Source organism: Phalaenopsis equestris, unplaced genomic scaffold, assembly GCF_001263595.1.
Source record: "Phalaenopsis equestris unplaced genomic scaffold, ASM126359v1 Scaffold234717, whole genome shotgun sequence".
Classification (NCBI taxonomy): Eukaryota; Viridiplantae; Streptophyta; class Magnoliopsida; order Asparagales; family Orchidaceae; genus Phalaenopsis; species Phalaenopsis equestris.
In genome coordinates, this window is record NW_018252621.1 from 1 (window position 1) to 22542 (window position 22542).

At 33.1% G+C, this 22542-nt stretch overlaps 2 protein-coding genes across 2 annotated transcripts; both read left to right on the forward strand.

Moving 5' to 3' along the window:
• The first annotated feature begins 5418 nt into the window (after positions 1 to 5418).
• On the forward strand, positions 5419 to 12624 carry LOC110038993 (60S ribosomal protein L24-like). The gene is made up of 6 exons (XM_020743922.1): positions 5419 to 5680; positions 5937 to 5986; positions 6484 to 6559; positions 6645 to 6746; positions 11912 to 12060; positions 12232 to 12624. Exons 2-6 carry the CDS (start codon positions 5976 to 5978, stop codon positions 12380 to 12382), a joined length of 489 nt encoding a protein of 162 aa, XP_020599581.1. The 5' UTR covers positions 5419 to 5680; positions 5937 to 5975; the 3' UTR covers positions 12383 to 12624.
• A 4923-nt stretch (positions 12625 to 17547) lies between these two features.
• Positions 17548 to 19557, forward strand: LOC110038997 (protein SLOW WALKER 1). The gene has a single exon (XM_020743928.1). It carries the CDS (start codon positions 17685 to 17687, stop codon positions 19278 to 19280), a length of 1596 nt encoding a protein of 531 aa, XP_020599587.1. The 5' UTR covers positions 17548 to 17684; the 3' UTR covers positions 19281 to 19557.
• The last annotated feature ends 2985 nt before the right edge of the window (positions 19558 to 22542 follow it).

The window sequence follows — 22542 nt, forward strand, 5'->3', positions numbered from 1 at the left end:
CTAGCAGCAGTAGTAAATACTTGTATTTTTAAGCAAATATAAAGTGGTCGGTCAAGGACTTCTCTAGATATAGTAACCCTCACATACAAAAAAAAGAAAAAAAAGGTAATAATAATGGATCAAAAAGATTCCGAAAAAAAAAGAATAAAGTGAGAAGAAGCTTGAGGAGAAGTCCTAATCAAAAATTGGTTTCACTTGAGCCTTTCTAGAGTAAAGAACTTAAAACTATCCTAAGCTTGCTTTTTATACTTATATTAGTAAAAATTATTTTTAAGAGAGTTCTTAAGTCTAGAAGGTAAAGTTCATTAGATCTGAAGTTTGAAAAATCTACATATATTTCTGAACTAGATAGGAAAACAAATTTCCAAGTTTGACGATAAATATTTTAGACCCTGGGCTAGTCTGATTCACTAGAAGTTCTTCTAATTTGAACTATCACATTTTTAGAATAAAATTTTAACAATTCTAAGGGATGACCCATTAACTATAATCTACATAAATTATTTTAAAAATGTAGTATTACTTGAGAACAAGTAATGTTTAAGTTTGAGGGATTTTAATACGCCTAAAAATGTACTATTTTTAATGCTTCATTTTATAATGATATTGCACTTTAAAGATATATTTTCTTGTGTTTTTAGTTGTAGGTACATCAAATTGAAGAATTTGGAGTGATTGGAGCAAAAGGAACAAAAATGTACAAAAACGGAGCAAACCGGAGCAAATTGGGTCGAACCGGGGCACACCGGAGCCAAAGAGACCTAAACCGGACACTTAAGTGCCTGTGTTCGGCGCTTAAGTACCCAAAATGGTGCTTAGGCGCCACCAGACAGAGAGGGGGGCGTTTAAGCGCTCAAAAACGGAGCTTAGGCGCCGGTGATGGTTTTCAACATATCTTCTAGAGTATACGTCGGATTTGGACAATTTTTTAAGCGGTGCTTCGTGCATCTCTTGGGGAATTCATTAGAAATGAGAAAATGGGATTTCTAGAAAAACTTTAGGTGGTTATATGGAGTTTTGAAGAGGCGCTTCAGGCACCATTTGAAAGATTCATTGAATCTGGACAGTTTTGAAAAGACACTTAAGCATCTCTTGGGAAATTATAAAAAAAGGCTTGGAAATGTTCTTAAAACAACTCTTAGACTCTTGAATTAATTTAGACTCTTTGAAACTAATTAGAATGGGAGAAGAAGGCTTGGAGAAGAGGAAGGAGGCTTGGGTGTGAGCCCCAAGCGGGGCGGCAAGGTGAGAGAGAAAGTGAGAGAGTGGGGGGTGAGATTTCTTCTTTTCTTTTCACTTTGTTCTTGGAAAGGATTGTAAAGAGATTGCTTTTTCGATACAAGGAGAGTTTAATTTCTATCAGAGATAAGTATTTTCATTATATTTTGATTTGAATTTAGTACTTGGTTTGTATGTTTTCAAAGTCTTGTTCAATGAAAAGTTCTTATTATTTCTCCTTGTGTAGTGAGTAATTTTCTTTACTCTTCCTTCTTGTAATGAATTGATATGCATGTGTAGGATATAAAATAGAGTAGAGTGAGAATATATTGTGATGATTTTACTTTGTTCTTCATTTACATGTAAACTTGATCAACTTGCATGCTAAAATTTGTTGTGAGAACATGTAAGCTCCGGAATGGTATTGTCTCAACCAACTGTGGTAGAATCACATGAGATTGTATGGATGAGAATGTAGTACATATAGATAAATACAAATAAATAGGGAAATAAGTAGAATTAGATGACTTTAGAGTGACCGTCTAAAGCCTCTAATTTGGTCTATTGTTTTAGGTTTTGATGCGAGATGTTAGCCTCCGGATGGAGGGATAAGAGGGAACTTTAGAGTGAGAGCTAGTATCTTCCCTGCCTAGCCCGTCTTCAAAAATATTCAAACTTTAGATTAACCAATGTTCTTTATGACATCTCTAGTAAGGGTCAAGAATATAATTGCTCATATTTATCACAATCTCTCTTACTACTTGTTTTACTTTTACACATGTCACTACTTTCATTGCATGAGGAAGAGTACTTTTAATATATTAAAAACCCCACTTTATGATTTTCTCTAAGTATTTTAATTTAGAAGTAGAAGTAGTGTTGTAGTGATAATTGTAGGATAAAATCAAAACCAAACTTTTATCAACCTTCCAAGCTAGGGCGTGTTATTCTAAACTAGAATTTCTCTTGAAAGTCACTCTGATTAATCTCGATCTCCATGGGATCGATATTCAGGAATTTATCAGAAAGTCATATATTACTTGATAATGATACATATACTTGCGTAGAATCCCCAGAAATATAATTGAAATCTTACTTTGCTTGAGATCAGGTTTTCGGTGTCATTACCAGGGATTAAAATCTTTAAGTAGTGATGTCAACTTCTTAAAATCTACATATAAAAAAGAATATTGGGATCACCCACCTACATAGAAATTCAAACCACTTCTTTAGTCTCTTTGAAACCCACATAATGATCATGAACCTCCAGGACTTTGAAGGTTGAGACCAACATGTGAGGATTCAAAGGAGGAGTTCTCATAAGATTGCTTGACTTAGGACAACCCTGGGTGGCTAAAGCTTGGTCTTTCACACACTCAAGCAGATCACAACATCCCACTTTTCCCAAAACCCTAAATCACACCCATTAAACCAACCTCTTTTACCCTTTAAGAAACTCACATAGATCGTCCCAAGCGTCTGGCCTTGGGTTAAGATGGCTAGGATCAATATGTGCTCATAAAAGGTTTACATTGGATTAGGTTTGGTCCCAAGGTGGTTAAGCATGGCTAAGACTCATGACCAAGTACCCCCAAACCTTAAATCCTACCCAAATAACCAAATTTGGCCTTTTAGCCCCAATTTTTTTTTAAAATTACCAAATTGCTCCTTGAGTCCTAAAATTCCAAAAATGACCCAAATGATCAATTTTCTTCAAAAAATCATATCAAACCATTCTAAACCATCCCAATTGACCAAAACACCCCAAAAATTCCAAAAATTCTAAAAATCTCAAAACACCCCTAAATTTGCCAAAATTATCTAAAATACCTAATTTTGCCAAAATTCCTCAAAATTCTCAAACTCCACCAAAATTTTATAAAACTACCCCAACACTTTTTAACTGACCCCAAGTCTCCCAAGATTCCCAAATTGGCCCAATTTGACCAAAAATATCCAAAATTACCAAAATTGTCCTTAAGGCCCAAGACCCCCAATTTGCACCCAATTGACCAAATTGACCCCAATTTTCACTCAATTCACTCCTAACCTACCTAATTTCAAAATTCACACCCAATTTAAATCAAACCCAAGCCCGATTTTATTAGCCCATGTTTAATTTTAATTTAAATCTTTCATACATATTTTAAAATCCCATTTGCATAAATAATTTTCAAAAGCCCATGGGATTAATTTTATGCATCAATTATTTATCATCTTATGACATTTGAATTACCTCTTCATGGCATCATATGAAACAAATCATGCATGTACACCAAAATTGGGCATGTTGACGTCTTTTATTTTAAAATTATAAAATCCTAAATACCATTTGCATGAAACTTTCCCATGGGCTCATATATAGCATGGCATGCCCCATGGAGCCTTCCACGAGCATCATAAAGTCAAATTTTCCAAATTTGGCAAAAGAGGTGACCACTCCCTTTCCCTCCTTTATTTGGACTTTCCCTCTTCATGAAACATTTAAACTCTTGCCCCATGCCCATGCCAGTCATTTGACCTCACCCTAACCTTCCTTAGGGTCAGTCCAAGCATCCTAACCACTTTGGGACCAGACTTAGCCACTTAACTGAGGGTTTGAGCCCAACCTAGCTCACGTAGCCTAAACCCCATTTTTTTCTTGGTTCTTCACCTTGAAGTTTATCTAAAACCAAATTGAGCTGACTACTCAGTCCCCATGACTCCCCTAAGCTCAGAGGTGACCTGATCCTGGCCTAACGGCCACCTCAGCTGTCAGAAAAGACCAAAACTGAGAGGCCCCCATGGCCAAAACACAAAATTTGAACCCCCAGACTTGGTTCATTCCAATTGGTCACTTGGACGGCCAAAGGGGAGGCAATTCAAAAACATGGAAAACTCTGCCAAAATCATTCCAAACCCTAACTCCAATAATCCAAAGTTTAACCCAATCATTTTCAGCCCCTCATATCCACTATAAAACCCTAATTTCACCACTGAAATCCTGAGGTTTTCACGGTCATACCATCAAGTGCCACCAAACTCCAAATTGATTGTCCCATAAGCTTCATTAGAGCCAAAAAAGACTTCCTTAATCAAAGCCCCATCCTTTTGAGCACTCTAACCTAGTCCAAAGCCAAGTCTGAATCACCCTCTGATCTAATTCATACTTGGATTCAACCTCAGCTCAAATCAACACTTGGAGGAGGTTCGTCAGCTTACAACGAAGCTCAGGAACAAATCCAACTGAGACTGCATCTCTTGAACAAAGGAATGGATCAAAACACCTAAATTCAGCCTCGATTTGGGCTTTTGTAAAGAAAAAATTAATTTCATGGTCATGTAACTGTATAGATGTAATCGTCTGACCTAGATGAAGATATAGAAACAAATCCTACATGATTTGGTTGAGAATTGAGGGAGAAATTAGACATAGAAAATGAGCGGCTTATGGGTTAAGTCATTTGGGGACGATGACCAAGAGTCATCCGATCGCACACGTATTGGACGGACAGATCGGATCGCGTTGAACGAGGAGATGAAGCGGTAAAGGCGGGACGCATCGCGGCTGACTCAGAAGGCGGTATCTAGTAGTGCGACGATGAGTGGAAAGCTCAGAGTTGTCGAGGATTGCGTGGCACTGACTTGGATAAGTAGAAAAATATCCTATTTTTTATTTAAATTATTTCAAAAACTTTGAAAATTCATAATAAAAAAAATCATAAAAATAAAATAAAAATACCCCTGTGCTCAGTGAAAAGAAAAGAATCATGTGGATTAAAAATAAATTTTTTTTTAGTTATATTTATTTTTAAATTAATTAAATAATATAAATCTTATTTAAATCATAGATAGCTAAATATTAATTACCATGGTGTGAAATTTTAAGAGTTTTTTTTTCTCTATATCTAGGATTATTCTTTGAATTTTCCATAGTCAGAGAACACTTCTAGCATGATAAACCCTAACTTCAAAAGTTAATAAAACCTAATTTGGTGCAAAGTCCACGCCTCCCCTTTGGTTCGATTTGGATCCTTTGCTTTTCCTTTTCTTTCCCATGGCTAATTTGTTTTTAACAAACTAAACCCATTTTCCGCTTTCAAAGCATTTCTCTGATAATAACAAATGAGTTAAAGCCCGATATAATTTAAAAACTTTATAACATAAATAAGACGTGTTCGGACAATATTTATTACACAAAGAGGGAAAGCTATTAAGAAAATTTTAACTTTAAACTAAAATTAATCGAAACCCTCGCCTACACTGCCCCTCGCCTGCCTGCTCCTCTCCCCGAACCCTCGCATGTGCCGCCTCCGCTTTCTGGTTTCGTCCAGAACTATCGCCGTCGTCACTGAACCCTCGCGATACAGTCGCAAGTAGAGCTAACTGGTTACGCAACTTCGGGATCGCGGCTTACAGAGATCCGAAACTTCCATTTTGTTTCCTCCATCTGCTCCTCTCCTACGCGAAACCGTTGAGCAAGGTAACTTCACGTCGTTCTTTTTTTTTTTTCGCGCGAAGCGTCCGTCCCGGATTTGCTAAATCCACCGATTCGCTGGATTTTGTAAATCCGGGATTTAGGGCCGAAATCAGTGAAATCTGTATTTATCAAATCCGAGGCTTTATTTTGTCCAAAATGATCGTCAGGCAAGATTGAGGCTAAGTCCAGCTTAAATCCTGCTCTAAATCCGTTACTGGACAGGCCCTAACTGTGTCTTTTTTTTCTGTTGTTTTTGTAGGAAAACCAAGCAGCGCTTTGAAATCTTAGGTCAGAAGGGATGGTGCTCAAGTATGTGCCTATGTGCTATTGAATGAAATTGAAATTATGAGCTTGTTATAGATAACCGTTTGGGCATGCTAGAATGATAGTTTTGAGTTTCTCACGTTTTTGAAAATGATTCAATTTATTGTGGCTGCTAGAAATTGTTAGGTCTCTCTCTCTCTCTCTCTCTCTCTCTCTCTTTGAAAAGAGACTTATATATTGACACCTTTGGAGCATTCTATGCTAACATTATAATTGGTATTACATCTCTTTTTTTTTCATCTTTGACATAGTTTCTGCTATGTTTGGAGTTGCTTTGATTTTATTTTATTTTGGTTTCACTACATAGCTAATTGTGGAAGATATCTTATGCATAACTCAATTTTGGGAACTATATTGGACATACAACACCAATATAGAATGTTGTGATAATTGTGAAAGGGTGCTTACTTTGCTTTTTAAATTTTTTGTGGGATTATATATGCAATATTTATGAGTAAGCTTTATTGTGTATAATTTTTTAGGACTGAACTTTGCCGATTTAGTGGTGCTAAGATTTACCCTGGAAAGGGTATTAGATTTGTTCGAGGTGACTCCCAGGTATACTTACTGCATGTTCACAAACATAGCTAATTTGTGGATTTGGTTTTACATATTCTTATTTTTGTAATTTTGTTGCTTTTAGGTCTTTCTTTTTTCAAACTCAAAATGTAAACGATATTTTCACAACCGGCTGAAACCTGCCAAACTTACCTGGACAGCAATGTACAGGAAACAGCACAAGAAGGTAATTATTTGCAATAATTTTTACTTCTATGGGAACTTTTGTTTGTCAGTAACTCTTTAAAATCTTTTGAGACAACTATTAAAGCCTTGGATGATGTTGGAAGTCATGCAATGTTTAAATTTGATGCTGGAAAATGTTTTGTGTTTCTGTTTTGACATATCTGCTGTGGGAAGTAGTTGTTTGTTGATTGCTGCATAATTAGATTAATTTTGATTGATCTTATGTGGAAATTACAGTTTTGAGTCTGTTATTGAATTTAATGTATCCTTTCACGCGGTACGCATGTTTTAAGTTGATTTGTGATAGGACCATGCTTAGTGATCTAAATAATGTAACCATTCACGCATGAAACTTCATCTCTAAATGCACAATCAATGTATTGTCAGCTCAAGTAGTGGCTGATTACAGAATTACGAACAAATCCCAATTTTAATTTGAATGTATGATTGCTTTGTTTTATTAGGGCCAGTTTTGTTATTTGTGATGTTGCTTCCTGCCATTTGTGCTCTATTCCGTACTTTTGGTTAAAAAATTTCATCTATTTTTTTCTCTTTAAGATATCCTCTTATGATATTGACATTATCTTTATATTAAAATGTCTTGAAACAATCCGGTGTGGGGATTGGCTTGAGTAATTTGAATTTCTTTTTTAGTTTTTTGGTTAATTTAGGTAGTTTACTGAACATGGATGATGAATCAAGTGCATGAGATGATAAATGTCAGATATGTCAATCCAAATCTATTAAGGCATGAAACTTAGCGTGATATAAGAGGTGATAATTTAAATTTATTTGCATATTCAGTGTGCCAACATCCTCTCTCCGAGCTTCCCACTTGGAAATTGCAATTTGAATGATCCATTGCAAACTTTTGGTAGAACAAGCTTTTTAGAATTCCATCTTTTTTAACATTGGCCAAGTGGTAATTCTGAATTCTCCCCCAAAAGCATGGAGAAACATTCCCTGCCATTGTTTTTTAAGGCAAGTTGTCATAGGCTTTTAGGCTAGGTGCTGTGTAACTTGTTCCTTGTGCATCTTCTTGGCAGGTGCCATTACGAAGCATGCCTAAGAGAGCGGCTTACCTTGATTTTGGAGATATGTTCTGATACTTGAAATGCTTTGTGGATTATGTACTTATGAGGACAGCATGTGGTGATAGAGAAGTTTAAGTTGTTGAGATACTATTTATTTCTAAGACATGTAATTTCATGATATTAAAACATGTCAACCTGCCATCCGCAACATTATTTTTCTTATTTCAAATATCTGAGGTTGGCCTTGTGAACTCTTATTTTCAGTTTATTCTTATTAAGTTTTGTTGGAGGTATTAAACTTATCCTTGGCAAATTATTTTGATCAAGCTGTAATACAGCTTGATCAATTACAGCTTGATCAAAATAATTTGTAAATGATAAGTTTAATACCTCCAACAAAACTTAATACGATAAGGTTCCAAGAGATACCCTTTGGAGAGTTCTTGAGATGAAAGGTGTTGATATTACTTATATTCAAGTTATTAAATATATGTATACTAGAGTTGTTACTTTTGTTCGAACTAAAGGAGGATTGACCAAATATTTTCCTATTTATGTTGGATTACATCAGGGATCGGCTTTAAGCCCATTTCTTTTTGATTTAGTTATGGATGGTCTTACTGGACATTTACAGGAGCATGTACCTTGGTGTATGCTTTTTGTTGATGATATCCTTCTCGTGGATAAGACGAGATAAAAAGCCTAGGAAAAACTTGAATTATGGAGGTCTACATTGGAGTCTAAAGGCCTTCATTTGAGTAGAACTAAAATTGAATACATTGAATGTAATTTTAGTAGTAGCAGCTTTAGTGACAGAAGTGTAACTATGGGTGATCAAATTATTAGGTGTGAATGATTTAGATATCTCGAGTTTGTTGTTCAAAGCGATGGTGATATAGATGGGGATGTTAATAATAGAATTCAAGTTGGTTGGTTGAAGTGGAGGAATGCTTCGGGCCTTTTGTGTGATAGAAAAGCACCGCTTAGACTGAAAGGAAAATTTTATAAGCCGGTGGTGAGACTTGCAATGCTATATGGCGCTGAATGTTGGCCTTTAAAAGAGAAGCATAATACTAAGTTAAGTGTTGCCGAGATTACAATGATTAGGTAGATGAGTGGCTTTACACTTAGAGGCAAAATGCGAAATGAATATATTTGTGATAGGGTTGGTGTAGCTCCTGTGACTGACAAAATTAGAGAATGTTGTTTAGATGGTTTGGTCACATTAAGCGTCGACCATCGTATGATCCGATTAGGAGAGTAGATGTTTTAGATTCGACTTGTGTTAAGAAAGGCAGAGGTAGACCTAGGAAGACTTGGGCTTATTGTATAAAAAAATGATCTTAATTTATTAGGACTGAATGAAAATAGGACGCAATGGAGAAAAAGAGTTCATGTTGCCAACCCCACGTAGTGGGATTAAAACTTTATTGTTGTTATACGTTGTATTTGTGTTACCTACTTATTTCATATGTACTTATTCTATATACCTATTTTCTGTACGCATTTTGTACCATTTGAAATACATGTTCAAACAAGTATTTTGACTTTATTTTAATAAAATTTAGTTTTTTTATCCGTATCATTGTCCCTTAATTTATTCTTTCTAATTCTATCATGTATCAATCCACACTCGACATAACTTGATTTTTTTTATTACCAGTCTCTATTGTCCATGCAATATCCTCAACCTTTCTGTTCTAAAAAAATATCATTAGTGCGATGAGTATGATATCTACTCGTACATTTTTAAGAATAAACCTGAAACTAGATCACCATCATGAAGCATTTCTCATGAGTTAGTTAATATCCATTACATCTAGATGTCTGGTGCCCATTATAAGGAGCAGTTATGAGTATCATATATGGTGTGATACTCTACCCATGAACATAGCACATATTTTTTAAAGAAGACCCTAAATTTATGATATGAATGACACTTTATGGTTGAGAGAATAATGACTAGACCATAAAATTATTCTCAATAAAGCTAGTATGCAAGAGAGAACAACAACAACAACAACAACAACAACAACAACAACAACAACAAAAAAGCCTTAATCCCACTACGTGGGGTCGGCTACATGAATCCTTTTTTTCCATTGCGTCCTATTTAGTGTCATGCAAGAGGGAACTAAATGAAAATATGACACTAAATAGGACGCAATGGAGAAAAAAGATTCATGTAGCCGATCCCACGTAGTGGGATTAAGGCTTTGTTGTTGTTGTTGTTGTTGTTGTTGTTGAAAGCTAGTATGCAAGAAAGCTTCATATAAATGAGTCAATGATTTTTTTATCTATGCAAATTGAGGAGCTCAATAGGGTATTGGAAATATTATAGATGTTTTAGCTGTGAAAATCTAATAATTGATTTTTTTTTCCATATTAGCGTTTTTGCATAATAGCACTATTTCAAAATTTATAATTAAAACACTTTGGAATAATTTATGTGTATTATCCAAAAATATATATCAAAATTGATATCATGTTCATACCATCATGCATTTTTAGATTCAATAATTACATTTATACATTAATAACTTTTCTGAAATGGAAAAAAAATGGAAAAAAGTTAATTCTTTGTTTGTTGAATAAAGAAATTGAATAAATAAATAAAAATAAAACTTATAAGGAGTATGATGTTGGTGATCATGTATTGATTTGTATTTTTTAGGAGGATATTCTTTCACCAAATATGAGCAAATATAAATGAGAATGGCTGAAATTTATCACCACATAAATTTCAATTTTTTTTTATTTTATCAAATACAATATTATAAATAATATATCACATTGAAAGATAAAAATACAATTGTACAATGGATTAGGTCGATAAATAATGATTTGAAAAATTATGTCCATGTAAAATAAAGATCTCAATTTGTAAACAAATAAAATTTATTCTTATTCTAATCATCTTGTTCATTATTTCTATTATTATTGATCCTTCCATTCAAATTTTCTAAATTTTATACATCTACCAAATTCTGTTTTTCACCACACTTGAGTGAATTTTTACGTGCAGTCATGGCTGACTTCTTGTCCTTTCATCTATTTTTCATTACAATTGAGTTTTGTGATGTATTATTTTTGGTTGGCATCTTATCAAACTTTTTGCCTATTTCTCAGAACATAGGGTTAGGTTAGGGTGTGGTGTCGCTTTTGGTAATTGCCTTAGGATTAGAAAATTTTAAATTTTGATTCATTTAATTAATTTGGCTATAATTTTTATGATTGTACTTGACATCATATCCCTAATCCCTTGAAATGTTTTGATTTTGCCTCAGCACTGGCAATGAAGATTTTAGCAATCTTATCATTTGTTCATGAAAACATTCAAGTAAATGAATAAAAGAAAATGGAAGTTTTGCATACTAAAATTAGTCCTATTCATAACCATATAATTCAAGGAATCTTTTATTAAATTAATATAATATAAATTTTGTGATGCCTGCAAGGATGCATAACTGCACGTCAATTTCTTTTGGGCTGGCCTGCCCTTCAGTCACACTTGTATCAAAATTAGCAACATTCATGGTATTTGTTTCTATTAGGTGATTAATTTCTTGATTTGTTGGATTTCCAGCTGCATCTTTGTTTTACTATTATTAGTACAAGCATATAAGAATCTCATATTTGAACATTATTTTAGCACTTTCTTTTCCATGCGTCATACACTTCCTTTAGTTTTTGTTTTTTATTTAAATTTAGGTAGATAGCAGGATTGAATGGCAGCATATGTTTATGAATGAATATTTTCTTTTTGTGAAATTTACATGCATAGTGCCCGATTCTCATGCATTTACATATCTATTACCCAAAGTTTGATATTTTGATGTCATAAATCTATGCATGAAAAAAAAGGTATTTTTCACTTTTAAAAAGTTAATGATGATGGTGTTTTTGATGTGATGTTAAATATCTGAGTGGTATACATGTAAATATGGATGTCTAGGTGTTAGAGATGTAAATATATGTAAGAATTGTGTGATTAAATGCTGGCTTCTTATTTTTTAATCCGTGTTACTGTCCTGCTTTTTGGAGGAGAGAAGGAGATTTCCACATAGTTTTCTAAGAAGGCCCAAACTTAAATATCATGTTCATTTGACATAAATTTTTGTTTATGGATTAGGATATTCATGATGAATCTGTGAAGAAAAGGCGTCGTGCTACTAAGAAGCCTCTCTCCAGGTCAATTGTCGGCGCTTCCTTGGAGGTCATTCAAAAGAAAAGAACTGAGAAGCCTGAAGTTCGTGATGCTGCCAGAGAAGCAGCTCTGCGGTATGATGTAGTATTTATTATTTACCAGAAATTGGCTCACTTTGCATTAGAAAAACTAGAAGTTTGATGACCATTACGGTGTTTTTAAACTCTTCTATCCATCTTCTGCTTTTGTTATCCTTTTGTTTGTATTAAACTTAGCTTTCCAATGGTTTGTATGTCTCTGTGCAGTGAAATAAAGGAGCGGATAAAAAAGACTAAGGATGAGAAGAAGACCAAGAAGGCTGAGGCTTTGGCCAAAACGCAGAAGACCCAGACCAAGGGTAATGTGCTCAAGGGTTCCAAGGGACCAAAGCTTGGTGGTGGTGGTGGGAAGCGTTGAGGACTTGATATCCTTAATTATATGCTTCTTTCTTACTTTCTCATGTGATCAGAAATTTTCTCCTGAATTCGTTGTTTTGCTTTGGTTCGACTTTATAGCTGCTTTAATGTGTTCCAAGTCAGGATATGATTTTAGCTCTAAATTTCCTTCATTTGGTCTGTTATGCGATTTTGGAAACTTTATGATTATCTAATTTTGTTTGAAATTTGCTTTTGATATTTTTGGAAGTTTGAAGATGATGACGTGATTAGAAAATTGTGGATCATGCAATTTTTAGTGTCTGGAGCATAAATTCAGTTTTATTTGGGTTTAGAATACTATTATAATCTGAAAATTTTGAGACAATGAATCATATTCATTGTTTCATTTTTCATGCATGCCACACAAATCTTATGTATTTACATATCTAACCCCTAAAGTTTGATATTTACACTCGCAACATTTTGGTGTTCTAATCTTATACTTTGAAATGTGTATTTTATGTACTTCAAATGATTACACCTTTTAAGGCTCAAGGCCGAATGCAATATCTCAAACTTCATTAGTTGTTGATATAATCCAATTAGCAAGAATCGTATCACACATACTTTGAAATAAAGTAGATATTATAGTTTGAGCCAAAAATAATCAAAAAGCTACGAGATGGCATGACCATCATCATAAAGGAGGATGTCATGTGCTTCAAAAAGATGATACTCACTCATATTAAAAGTTTGAAATGAAACAAAATGAAAGAGGATAAGTTAATCATTGATTGCAAACAAAACATCTGATTAGAGGGAATCATTTTTGCTGAACAAAATTAGCAAGCATTGTAGCCTATCAATAACTAGTCATTGCAACACAAAATAACCATATTTTTGGTAGGGATGTTGATCTGGAAATCAAGAAAGGCTGGGAAGAGTTGAGCATCAAATTTACCTAGGAAAAGCATCAACCCAAAATCGAACAGCTATAGAACCCCATATTCAAATATTAGGACTTTCTAAAAACTACATTAATTTGATAGAAACATATATGATATTCCAAAGACTCCAAGAAATCAAAAGAGTTGAGTAAACACAAATGAATACTACTATTCGGATCAAAATGAGTCGATGACTATAAATCTATCAAATTTATTTGAAGATTTTGGCCATCATGTTGCATCAGCCAAATACACTGGAAAGAAAATATGGCTAATGGGATGAAACACCACAACCCAACAAACTTAGAAGAAAATAATAAATAACTAACAATCATGCACTAGACAAAAATCAAATATAATTGAACTTCAAATCACAATAATAAGATTAGTACCTATTTATGAAGATTTAAGTAGAGGCTTGGTAACTTATGGAAAATTTTAGCACTCTATTCAAGAATAAGGGTAACATTAATACCCCTAAGTTCATAAAACCTTCGAGCTGATCAAGGTGCAAATTTATCAGTTAAAATACTTTGTGATTAAAAGATAAAAACTAACAGATCTTGAATGTTTCCCATATATATTTTTTCTATATGGTAGAAATTGTTACGATTTCTTTTATTTAAAGTTCAAGTTCCTTTTAGGCGCATGCTCTATGGTTAAACATATCTTAAGAAAAAACTCCTTAAGAAAATCTTTTGTTAAAGTTGAAACATATAGTTTTTAAGACAGTTTTAAAATGTTTGAGTTTAAAAATTTGCTAAATGAGATAGGCGCAATTGGATTAGAAAGTTGTATGAAAAAGTCAATGGAAAAATGCACATGAAGTATACATTATATCCTATGTTGGACAATTGCCACTTTGATATCGAAATTGGATTTAATTATGAGTTAAATAGTTAACTAAAAATGATACTTAAAAGTTTATAATCAATAGCGACTTCGAAATTGAAAATGTTTGTGATAAGATTTTATAATGTCACAACTAAAGACGTGGAACTTATTCTATAGGGACTTATATCATCGTTATGATAATGCCTTGAACCTAAATCTTGTGCAATAAGTGATCTTGATGGGTTTTATAAATTTAAACCTTAAGAAGGCTATATTTAGCCATACAATTTTATCTAAAGGGTTCAACCAAATAGATCAACCTACAAGTCTTAAAAACGATGCCATATAAAATTACTTATGACTTATCAATTGTTGCTAAATAGCATGACCATGTAAGTATTAATATAAACTAATATGTATTTTTCTTTGGTGGTATATCCTAACATGATAGAGCATTTAGATAATGCAAAATATTAAGGTCTATAGATAGTATGTATCAAATGAAGGCAATTGTTGATAAAAAAATTTTATCGTTTTGTGAATTATATAAGTAGCTGTCGATTTCTCTATTGAGAGTAGAGGAGTATAACATTTGATTATTTTGAAAAAATACTTTAGAAAAAGCTATGTATGTTCTATAAGAAAGCTTAAATTTAATGTTTATTTTAGAGTTGTGAAGTAAATTAAGAATACATTAAAAGTTTCTAGAAAGTAGATCACAATTGACACACATCACCATTATATGAAAAAAAATATAAAATGAGACAAATCAAATTCATTACAACAAATAAAATCATGTGTTTATTAAGTTTTATTCTATAAGACATCCTAAACAAGCAACATGATCAAAATATGCAGCTTGAATTAGTTTTACTAAAACTATACCCTAATTATATAAAAATATCTAAAAATAATAGTTCTATTTGACCTGATTCATTTACATACTCTAGGACATCATGATCTCTATGATTTCGGTACACATTCATACATGAATTTTCATTGTGTAATAGTGCTTTAATAAATAAAAATTCCATATAGGTGCATCTGCCATTATACGCATAATTTTTATCATGATTTTGATTGGCTTAGGATAATTTTGCATTAAGACACTATCTAACATTTTATTGTGTCATTAAGTACATAATTTAACACAAACAAATCATAACATGCATAATTATAACCAAATAATTTGCTAGCAAATCAATTTATCACATGATGAAGTGAAAATAAATACAATCTTAGTTAATTCCTAAAGTTAAAATATCTAAAATAATGTGTCTACATGACATCTAGAGTGATTTCTAATCGAGTTTGCTATTTTATTCAAGCTTTCAAGTGAATTTGTTTGCTTTGCAACTAGAGACTCAATTTAAATTATTTATAAAGAACATACTATATTAACCCTATCCATTGTGAGATGGATCATCTCATTCTAAGGTCCTACAATACTAATGATAGACTACATCCTACGATATTATGATACATTGAAGAATTTAAAATTTTCAATTAATGCATATGATAATTTGAGTGGGTTTTATATTAATTAGAAATTGGTTTGAATTGATTTAGTGAGTGTCAACATCTTAATAAATGCAATTATAATTTTTAGATGCTTTAATTTAATTTTGAGCCTTGTTTAATGTATTTTAATTTTGATTTGAGACTAACAATTAACAAATTCATGCTCAAAAGCATACTTCTATGTTCTTCTTTCACAGTAGTTAAGTGCAAAGTAAAAGCCATGGCACGGCGTAGACGAAAAATAATATAATTATCTTTTTTATTCTATTTATATCATTAAAGGAGCCTTATAATATTTTGGGCTTATAATAGATGCTCCTGAAACTCAAGGATTTTAAACCCAATATACTAGCACGTATACTAACAAAATTTAGTTTATACTAGAATTGATCCATCATTTTAGTTGACAATTTTTTTTACTTTTTGCTAAATAAAACTAAAGCTTAATAGCACATGCTTGACTACATATAATTTGTACAAAGTAATCCTACTTGGTCTTTTGTTTTGGGAAGAGTTGAATCCCAATTGTATCTAAGGTAGTTTTATAATGTGCTCTATACTATCTTATTTATGATAATTCTAACAAATAACCTAACACATGAATTTTGAAGGAAAATTTTATTTGATTGATGTGAATATTTAAATATATAAATGATTTACATAAAAAAAAAAAATTTAACAATGCTTAGGGTGCTATGTATGTATTTATCACAAAAAATTAATGTAATATATTATGTTATATTATCATTTAATTATTTAAATCAATAAACAAATTTTAAAATAAAAGTGGCTAAATTCTCTCGAGCCATTCAAGGGAATAACTTTGATCTAATTTATTATTTTTTTCGGAGTTATTATTACATACATATCACATGATTTTTAAATATTTATATATCTAACACTCAAGCTTTCATATTTACATGCCTAATACTCATATGTTTTAATATCACATAAAAAATATCATTGTTATTTACTTCTTAAAGTAAAATACATTTTTTTCATGCTACAAATTTAAATAAAAATATGTTGAGTGTTAAGAAAATAAATGGATACTAATTATGCGGTAATTATGTAATTTTTGTTTTTTATTTGAGTCGTTTATATGCATGCCACACATTTATATGTATTTAGATATACATACTTGCATTTTGATTTTGACATTTACAACACTCAAATTTTTAATATCACAATTATTTTTTTTTCTTAAAAGTGAAATATATTTTTGATTTATAGATAAAAGATTATAAATATAAGAATTAAAAGGAAGATTTATATACATAGCACTTAATTTCTATATATTTATATATTTAACACCTTAAGTTCATTTTTTATATACATATCACTTTATTTATGTACGAAAGGATGTATTTTTTTTAACCCTTGTCCAAGTCTTTAATCCCCTTTAATTATTTTTTTTATAAATTTACGTATCACTTTAATCATTTTACGCACTCAAAACTTTGGTGCTCTAAATCGATATGATACATAGAAAGGATAAAGGTTAGCGCTGTGTGTAAAAATGAAAGTTTAGGTGGGAAATATGAAACTACATCACAAGATTTTTGTGCTTATGTATGTAAAGACCCCAATGAAAGTTTGAAAAAATATTACGACAGGACTCCGAACGTAGAGCTACATTCGAATTGCAATAATAGCTGTGTTATATGAATATTTCATCAGCGTTATTTGTGTAAAATAAAGTGGTATTGAAATATTCCACACCGCATTACTTGATTTGAGTCTATGTTATTCTAATAAAATAGTGAAAATTGAAATAACACGAGAAATATGTCGAATAACACATCTCCATATAAAATAAGACCGAAGAATTTTTCAATAAGTAAATAATTAAACAAGACACGTAATGCTCCAATAATATTTTATTTTTTAAGAATAACGCTGATGGAGCGGGATATTCGCGACGTAATATGCGCTCTGAAAGTTTAGGGTTTAGGGTGTTCCTTCCGTTAGGACTTCAGCGTAAAACCTAACCGGGACCCTTCTCCCGCCGCAGCTCGGTGTCTCTGCAGAGCAAACCACATGGCGGACCAATCGAAACCCTTCTTCCCTGTGGAATCAGCTCATAAGCCCTCTTCCCGCAAATTCCACCCTCTCACACCCGAATCCAAATTTTGGCGCTCCTACAAGAACCACGAGCTCTCCTCCGACCTCATCCTCCCTGTCACCTCGCTCGAATTTTCTCCCAGCCCTCCTTTTGACCTCGTAGCCGCCTCTTCCGCGGCCTTACATCTCTTCGACGGGGCCTCTCTCTCCCCCAAGGCCCACTCCCCAATCTCCTCCTTCACAGACGTCGCCTACTCTCCCTCCTTTCGCTGCGACGGCGCTCTCCTCGCTGCGGGCGGCGAGTCCGGCCTTGTCCAGGTCTTCAACCCCCTCAGCTCAGGCCACGCACTCCGCCGTCTACGCGCCCATTCCCGCCCTGTTCATGTCGTCCGCTTCCCTCGTGCTGCCGATAAGCTCCACCTCTTCTCCGCTGGAGACGATGCCCTCCTCACCTACTGGGACGTTTCCACCGAATCACCCCTTCTCTCCTTTCCTGCCGCCCACCGCGACTACATCCGCGCGTGCTCTCCCTCCCCGATCTCCGCCGAAGTCATCGCCACGGGTTCTTACGATCATTCCGTTAAGGTCTGGGACGCCCGTATGTCTCCAGATTCCAATCAAGTTTCCACTTTTACGCATGGGAGCCCGGTAGAGAGCGTGCTATTCCTTCCCTCCGGTGGCCTCATTGCTACTGCTGGCGGGAATTCACTGAAGATTTGGGATGTGATTGGTGGAGGGAGACTTATTCATACGATGGAGTCCCACAATAAGACAATCACTTCACTATGCCTGGGAAAAGTTGGCAACGAAGGCGCTGGCTTCCGTGGAGAGTCGAGAATTCTTAGCGTATCCATTGATGGGTATTTAAAAGTTTTTGATTTTGCTGCTTTTAAAATCACTCACACTGTGAGATATCCAGCTCAATTGTTGTCAGTCGGATTTTCTCCTTCGGGGTTGTCTAGAGTGGTTGGCACATCAAATGGAGTTATTTATGCAGGAAAGAAGAAGCTGAAAGAGGAGGCATTGGACAAGTTTACTGGTGAGATTGATCAGTCTTTACCGGAGACAGAGAAGAGGGTTCTAAGGCCTACATATTATAGGTATTTTCAACGTGGGCAGAGTGAGAAGCCTTCAGAGGGTGATCACGTGGTGAAAAAGCCAAAAAAGGTGAAATTGGTGGAGCATGATATGCTCTTGAAGAAATTCAGGCACAGAGATGCACTTTTATCAGCTTTAAACACTAGGAGACCAGGCAGCATTGTGGCTGTAATGGAAGAACTTGTTGCAAGGAAGAAGCTTTTAAAGTGTATTGCAAATCTTGACGTGAATGGGCTTGGCATGCTATTTCAATTTTTTCATAGAAATGCTACAAAGCCGAGATATGCAAGGTTTTTGATGGGTCTGGCGAAGAGGGTGCTTGAGATGCGAACTAAAGATTTTCAATCTTCTGAGGAGTTATGCCGCCATGTGCAGAATCTCAAGTGTATGGTTGAAGAGGAGTTGAGGATACAACATTCACTGCAGGAAATACAAGGAATGCTCTCTCCTTTGCTTGTGATTGCTGGAAGATGAGGCTTTTGTTGTAGCTAGTCGATGCCAACCGCATCACTTATTTAGCTTTTGCAAGGTACCCTACTTTATAGTTTAGGCATTTTATCAATGGATGTGTAGTTTTTTGTAATGTTTTCTTTTGTCATGGTGATAGATAGTTAAATCCGATTAGAAGATTGAATGAATACAAAAGAAAATTGTACCAATGAGCAAATCTTAAAATTGTTGATGTTCAATGGTTGAGACATCAAATTGTTGAATCCTCAGTGCAATGAAATTAGAAGCCAAAGTAAAAGCTCTTAAGCATTTCTCATGTTCTCAGTAACTCAAGTAATAGTGAAGAAAGAACATATAGATGATGGCCTATTTATACAGAATTAAACTCTGATGAAGGATGAGGCATCCTTATTAAATAAATTTAAAACAAATAATGAAAATTAGGCCATAAATGATAACTTTTCAAGGGTAATTTAATGATAATTTGATTTTAGTTCCTTTATCTCTTGGATTGTGTTCGTAGACCTTGCACAGGAGGTCAGTTTGCGTGAATTGAATTGGCTGATAGTGCAGCATCTTATAACCTTTTTTAAGTGATGAATCTCAATTTCTTTTAGCGTTGCGCTTAAATGCATTTCTGTTTGATTTGGATATTTATTTAGATAATTACATTGTAACCCAATCTTATTTGAACTAGTAATTTCATATTATGGTGTTGTTTATATTCTTTAACCACTGATTTTATGCCAAAGTTCATTAAATTTACGAACCTAGGTCTATGTAGTAAATTAAAATATCATTGAGTTTTTTTGGTACATTGAAGAAATTTTCAGTATCATTTTGGTTGATTTGCATACATAGCATGGAATTCTTATTTATTTACATATCTAGCACCCAAATCTTTATTTATACTTATATTACATCCTAATCTCTAAATCATGTCAAAAACACCACTATAGAGTTAAATTATCTAAAGTAAAATATATCCTTTAACACATAGGATTTAGTGTAATTTAGAAATTAGATTTTTATATTAGTAAATATAAAGTTTTTGGTGTTAAATATGCAATTATAGGTGACTTTTGGTGTATGTATATAAAGCTCTGTCATTTTTCTAGCTATCAGAATTATTGCTGGCTAAAAACTAGAGGATGCGTAATTGGGCTGGACAATGGGAAAATTGCGGTAGTGGCCTTGTTGATAATCGTTTTTTCAGTTTATAAATCTTGCCATAACACAATTTATGAATTTCCTTCATTTGTAAATGGTGGAAAAGTTGACTTTTTTTATTGTTTCGTGATGCGTTCATGTGATTATTCACTTTCTGTAAACTTTCATTTTGGCTGAATATCCATTTCATTTGCTTCCAAAAGAATTACATTTCTTCTATATTTTCACATTATCTTGAGTGAATTGAATCATATGGATGTCTTTAATCGTCCAGAATTCCATTATTTCTTGCGAGCAATATGAGACCCACCATCTGGATTTTAAAAGAGTTGTTTGTTAAATAATGGAATAATTACTTTGTTTTAAAACTTTTAATGACCATAATAGTTACGTCATGCGACAAAAATTGGTAAAATGCTTTAGTGTTTCATGTTATTGCATGTATTCTATGATGACAGTCTGATCTGAATGGACAAATTTTGTGTAAGTACTGATTTATTTTCTTCCTTGATTCCATAACAATTAAAAAAGGGACAAGCTTGATCAACCAAGCGTGTTTTGGCTATTTCTAATGCATTTTTTGTTTAAGAAAAGGAAACATAGCCAATGCTTCAATGAATATCTTGAATTGATGTGAAGAATTTTTCTTCATGCTTCTATCAATAGCCATTGTCTCTTTACTAAATTTCTTCATGGCACACTGAAGAGCATAACCTTGTCATCTTTATAAATTTAAATATAAGAAATTTTTTTATTGGGATGTTGCACTGGGACATGCTGGTAGCTTTTATAGGCTTTTTATCAGTTGATACTGGTTGATAAATGCTAACCTTAAAATTTAGGGATAATTACATACTTTGCCTTCAAAACATTGTTATTTATAAAATTAGCATCCATGTGTTTTTTTTGAGCCATTGAACCAATGCATTAACGAATGACACGGTCAAACCATTGGGAATTTAATAAAAATGAAAAAAATATGGGATGAGGTTTTATCATGAATTTTGATATTTGAGTGAGAATTTGAAAAATGGATAAAAGTGGGTGCTAGATTTACAAATAGCATTGTTACAAGTGCTATGTATGTAATTGCCCCAACTGAAATTTAAATCAGTCGTTTAATTGTTTTAATGTCTATGAAGCATACACACTTTTAAAAAGTTATCCAATTGTGTAAAGTTTAAACTACTCGTTTCTATTGGGTTGCCTAATACGGAGTTGTTTTGTTGGATATTGTGCATGTACTTGGACACTCCAGGACAATTTCAAGATTTTTTTTGTAATGTTTCATTTTTTTTAAAAAAAAAGAGATTTTTTTTGCTCTTTCTAGAAAACATTGATATGAATTAGATACACTGAACTAAACCAATGCTAATATAATAATGTTATTATCAATATTTTTAGAAGCCCACTTCATGTGCAAAGAGAAACGAAGTGCGTGATACCCACTTTGCTTTGTTGAAGCGTGCTTTGACATTTTGAAGCAAAACAGTCAATCCGGATCATAGTTTAGCGAGAGGGAATAAAATGCTACTAAATTAATTTTGTATGTTTTATGAAACTTGAAACTTTATTAGTCTATTTATGCTTTAAAATTTAGATTTTATTTTGAGTTATAAGTTTTTCTTTTTATAATTTTGAAGTCTTTAATTATTGCATTAAATTATTAGAAATTGTTCGAAATTTTTATTTTATTGGTTCACCCTCAATGTTTGTCTTAAAATTAGGTATTGCACTTTTTATTTTATATCAACTTTTAAGTTATATTTTATAATTGTTAGTTAAGTAATTTATATATTAATAATTTTATATAATCTATTAGCATTTTAACTAATAAAAGCGCCGCTTTGCTCTGCGCTTTGCATGTTGAAGCCAAAAATAAAACCTTGGCATCGCATTGCGATTTGCGCTTTGATAGCATTGGTTATTATGATTTCAATCTTATTTATATTCATATCTCATTCTGTCTTTTATTTTTATTAATTTTGTCATCTCTTGATTTGGCATATTCCTAATTTGTTTTTTGTTTCTATATCTGTCTCTCTCTCTCTACATATATATATATCTCTCTCTCTATACACACATATATATATATATATATATATATATATATATA

What these genes read in the sequence shown, in the direction of transcription:
- LOC110038997 (XM_020743928.1), top strand. Translation starts at nt 17,685, where the DNA reads ATGGCGGACCAATCGAAACCCTTCTTCCCTGTGGAATCAGCTCATAAG.
- LOC110038993 (XM_020743922.1), top strand. An exon ending in TTGTTCGAGGTGACTCCCAG is followed by an intron (nt 6,560 to 6,644) that starts GTATACTTACTG and finishes TGTTGCTTTTAG; the next exon opens with GTCTTTCTTTTTTCAAACTC. An exon ending in GCCAGAGAAGCAGCTCTGCG is followed by an intron (nt 12,061 to 12,231) that starts GTATGATGTAGT and finishes GTCTCTGTGCAG; the next exon opens with TGAAATAAAGGAGCGGATAA.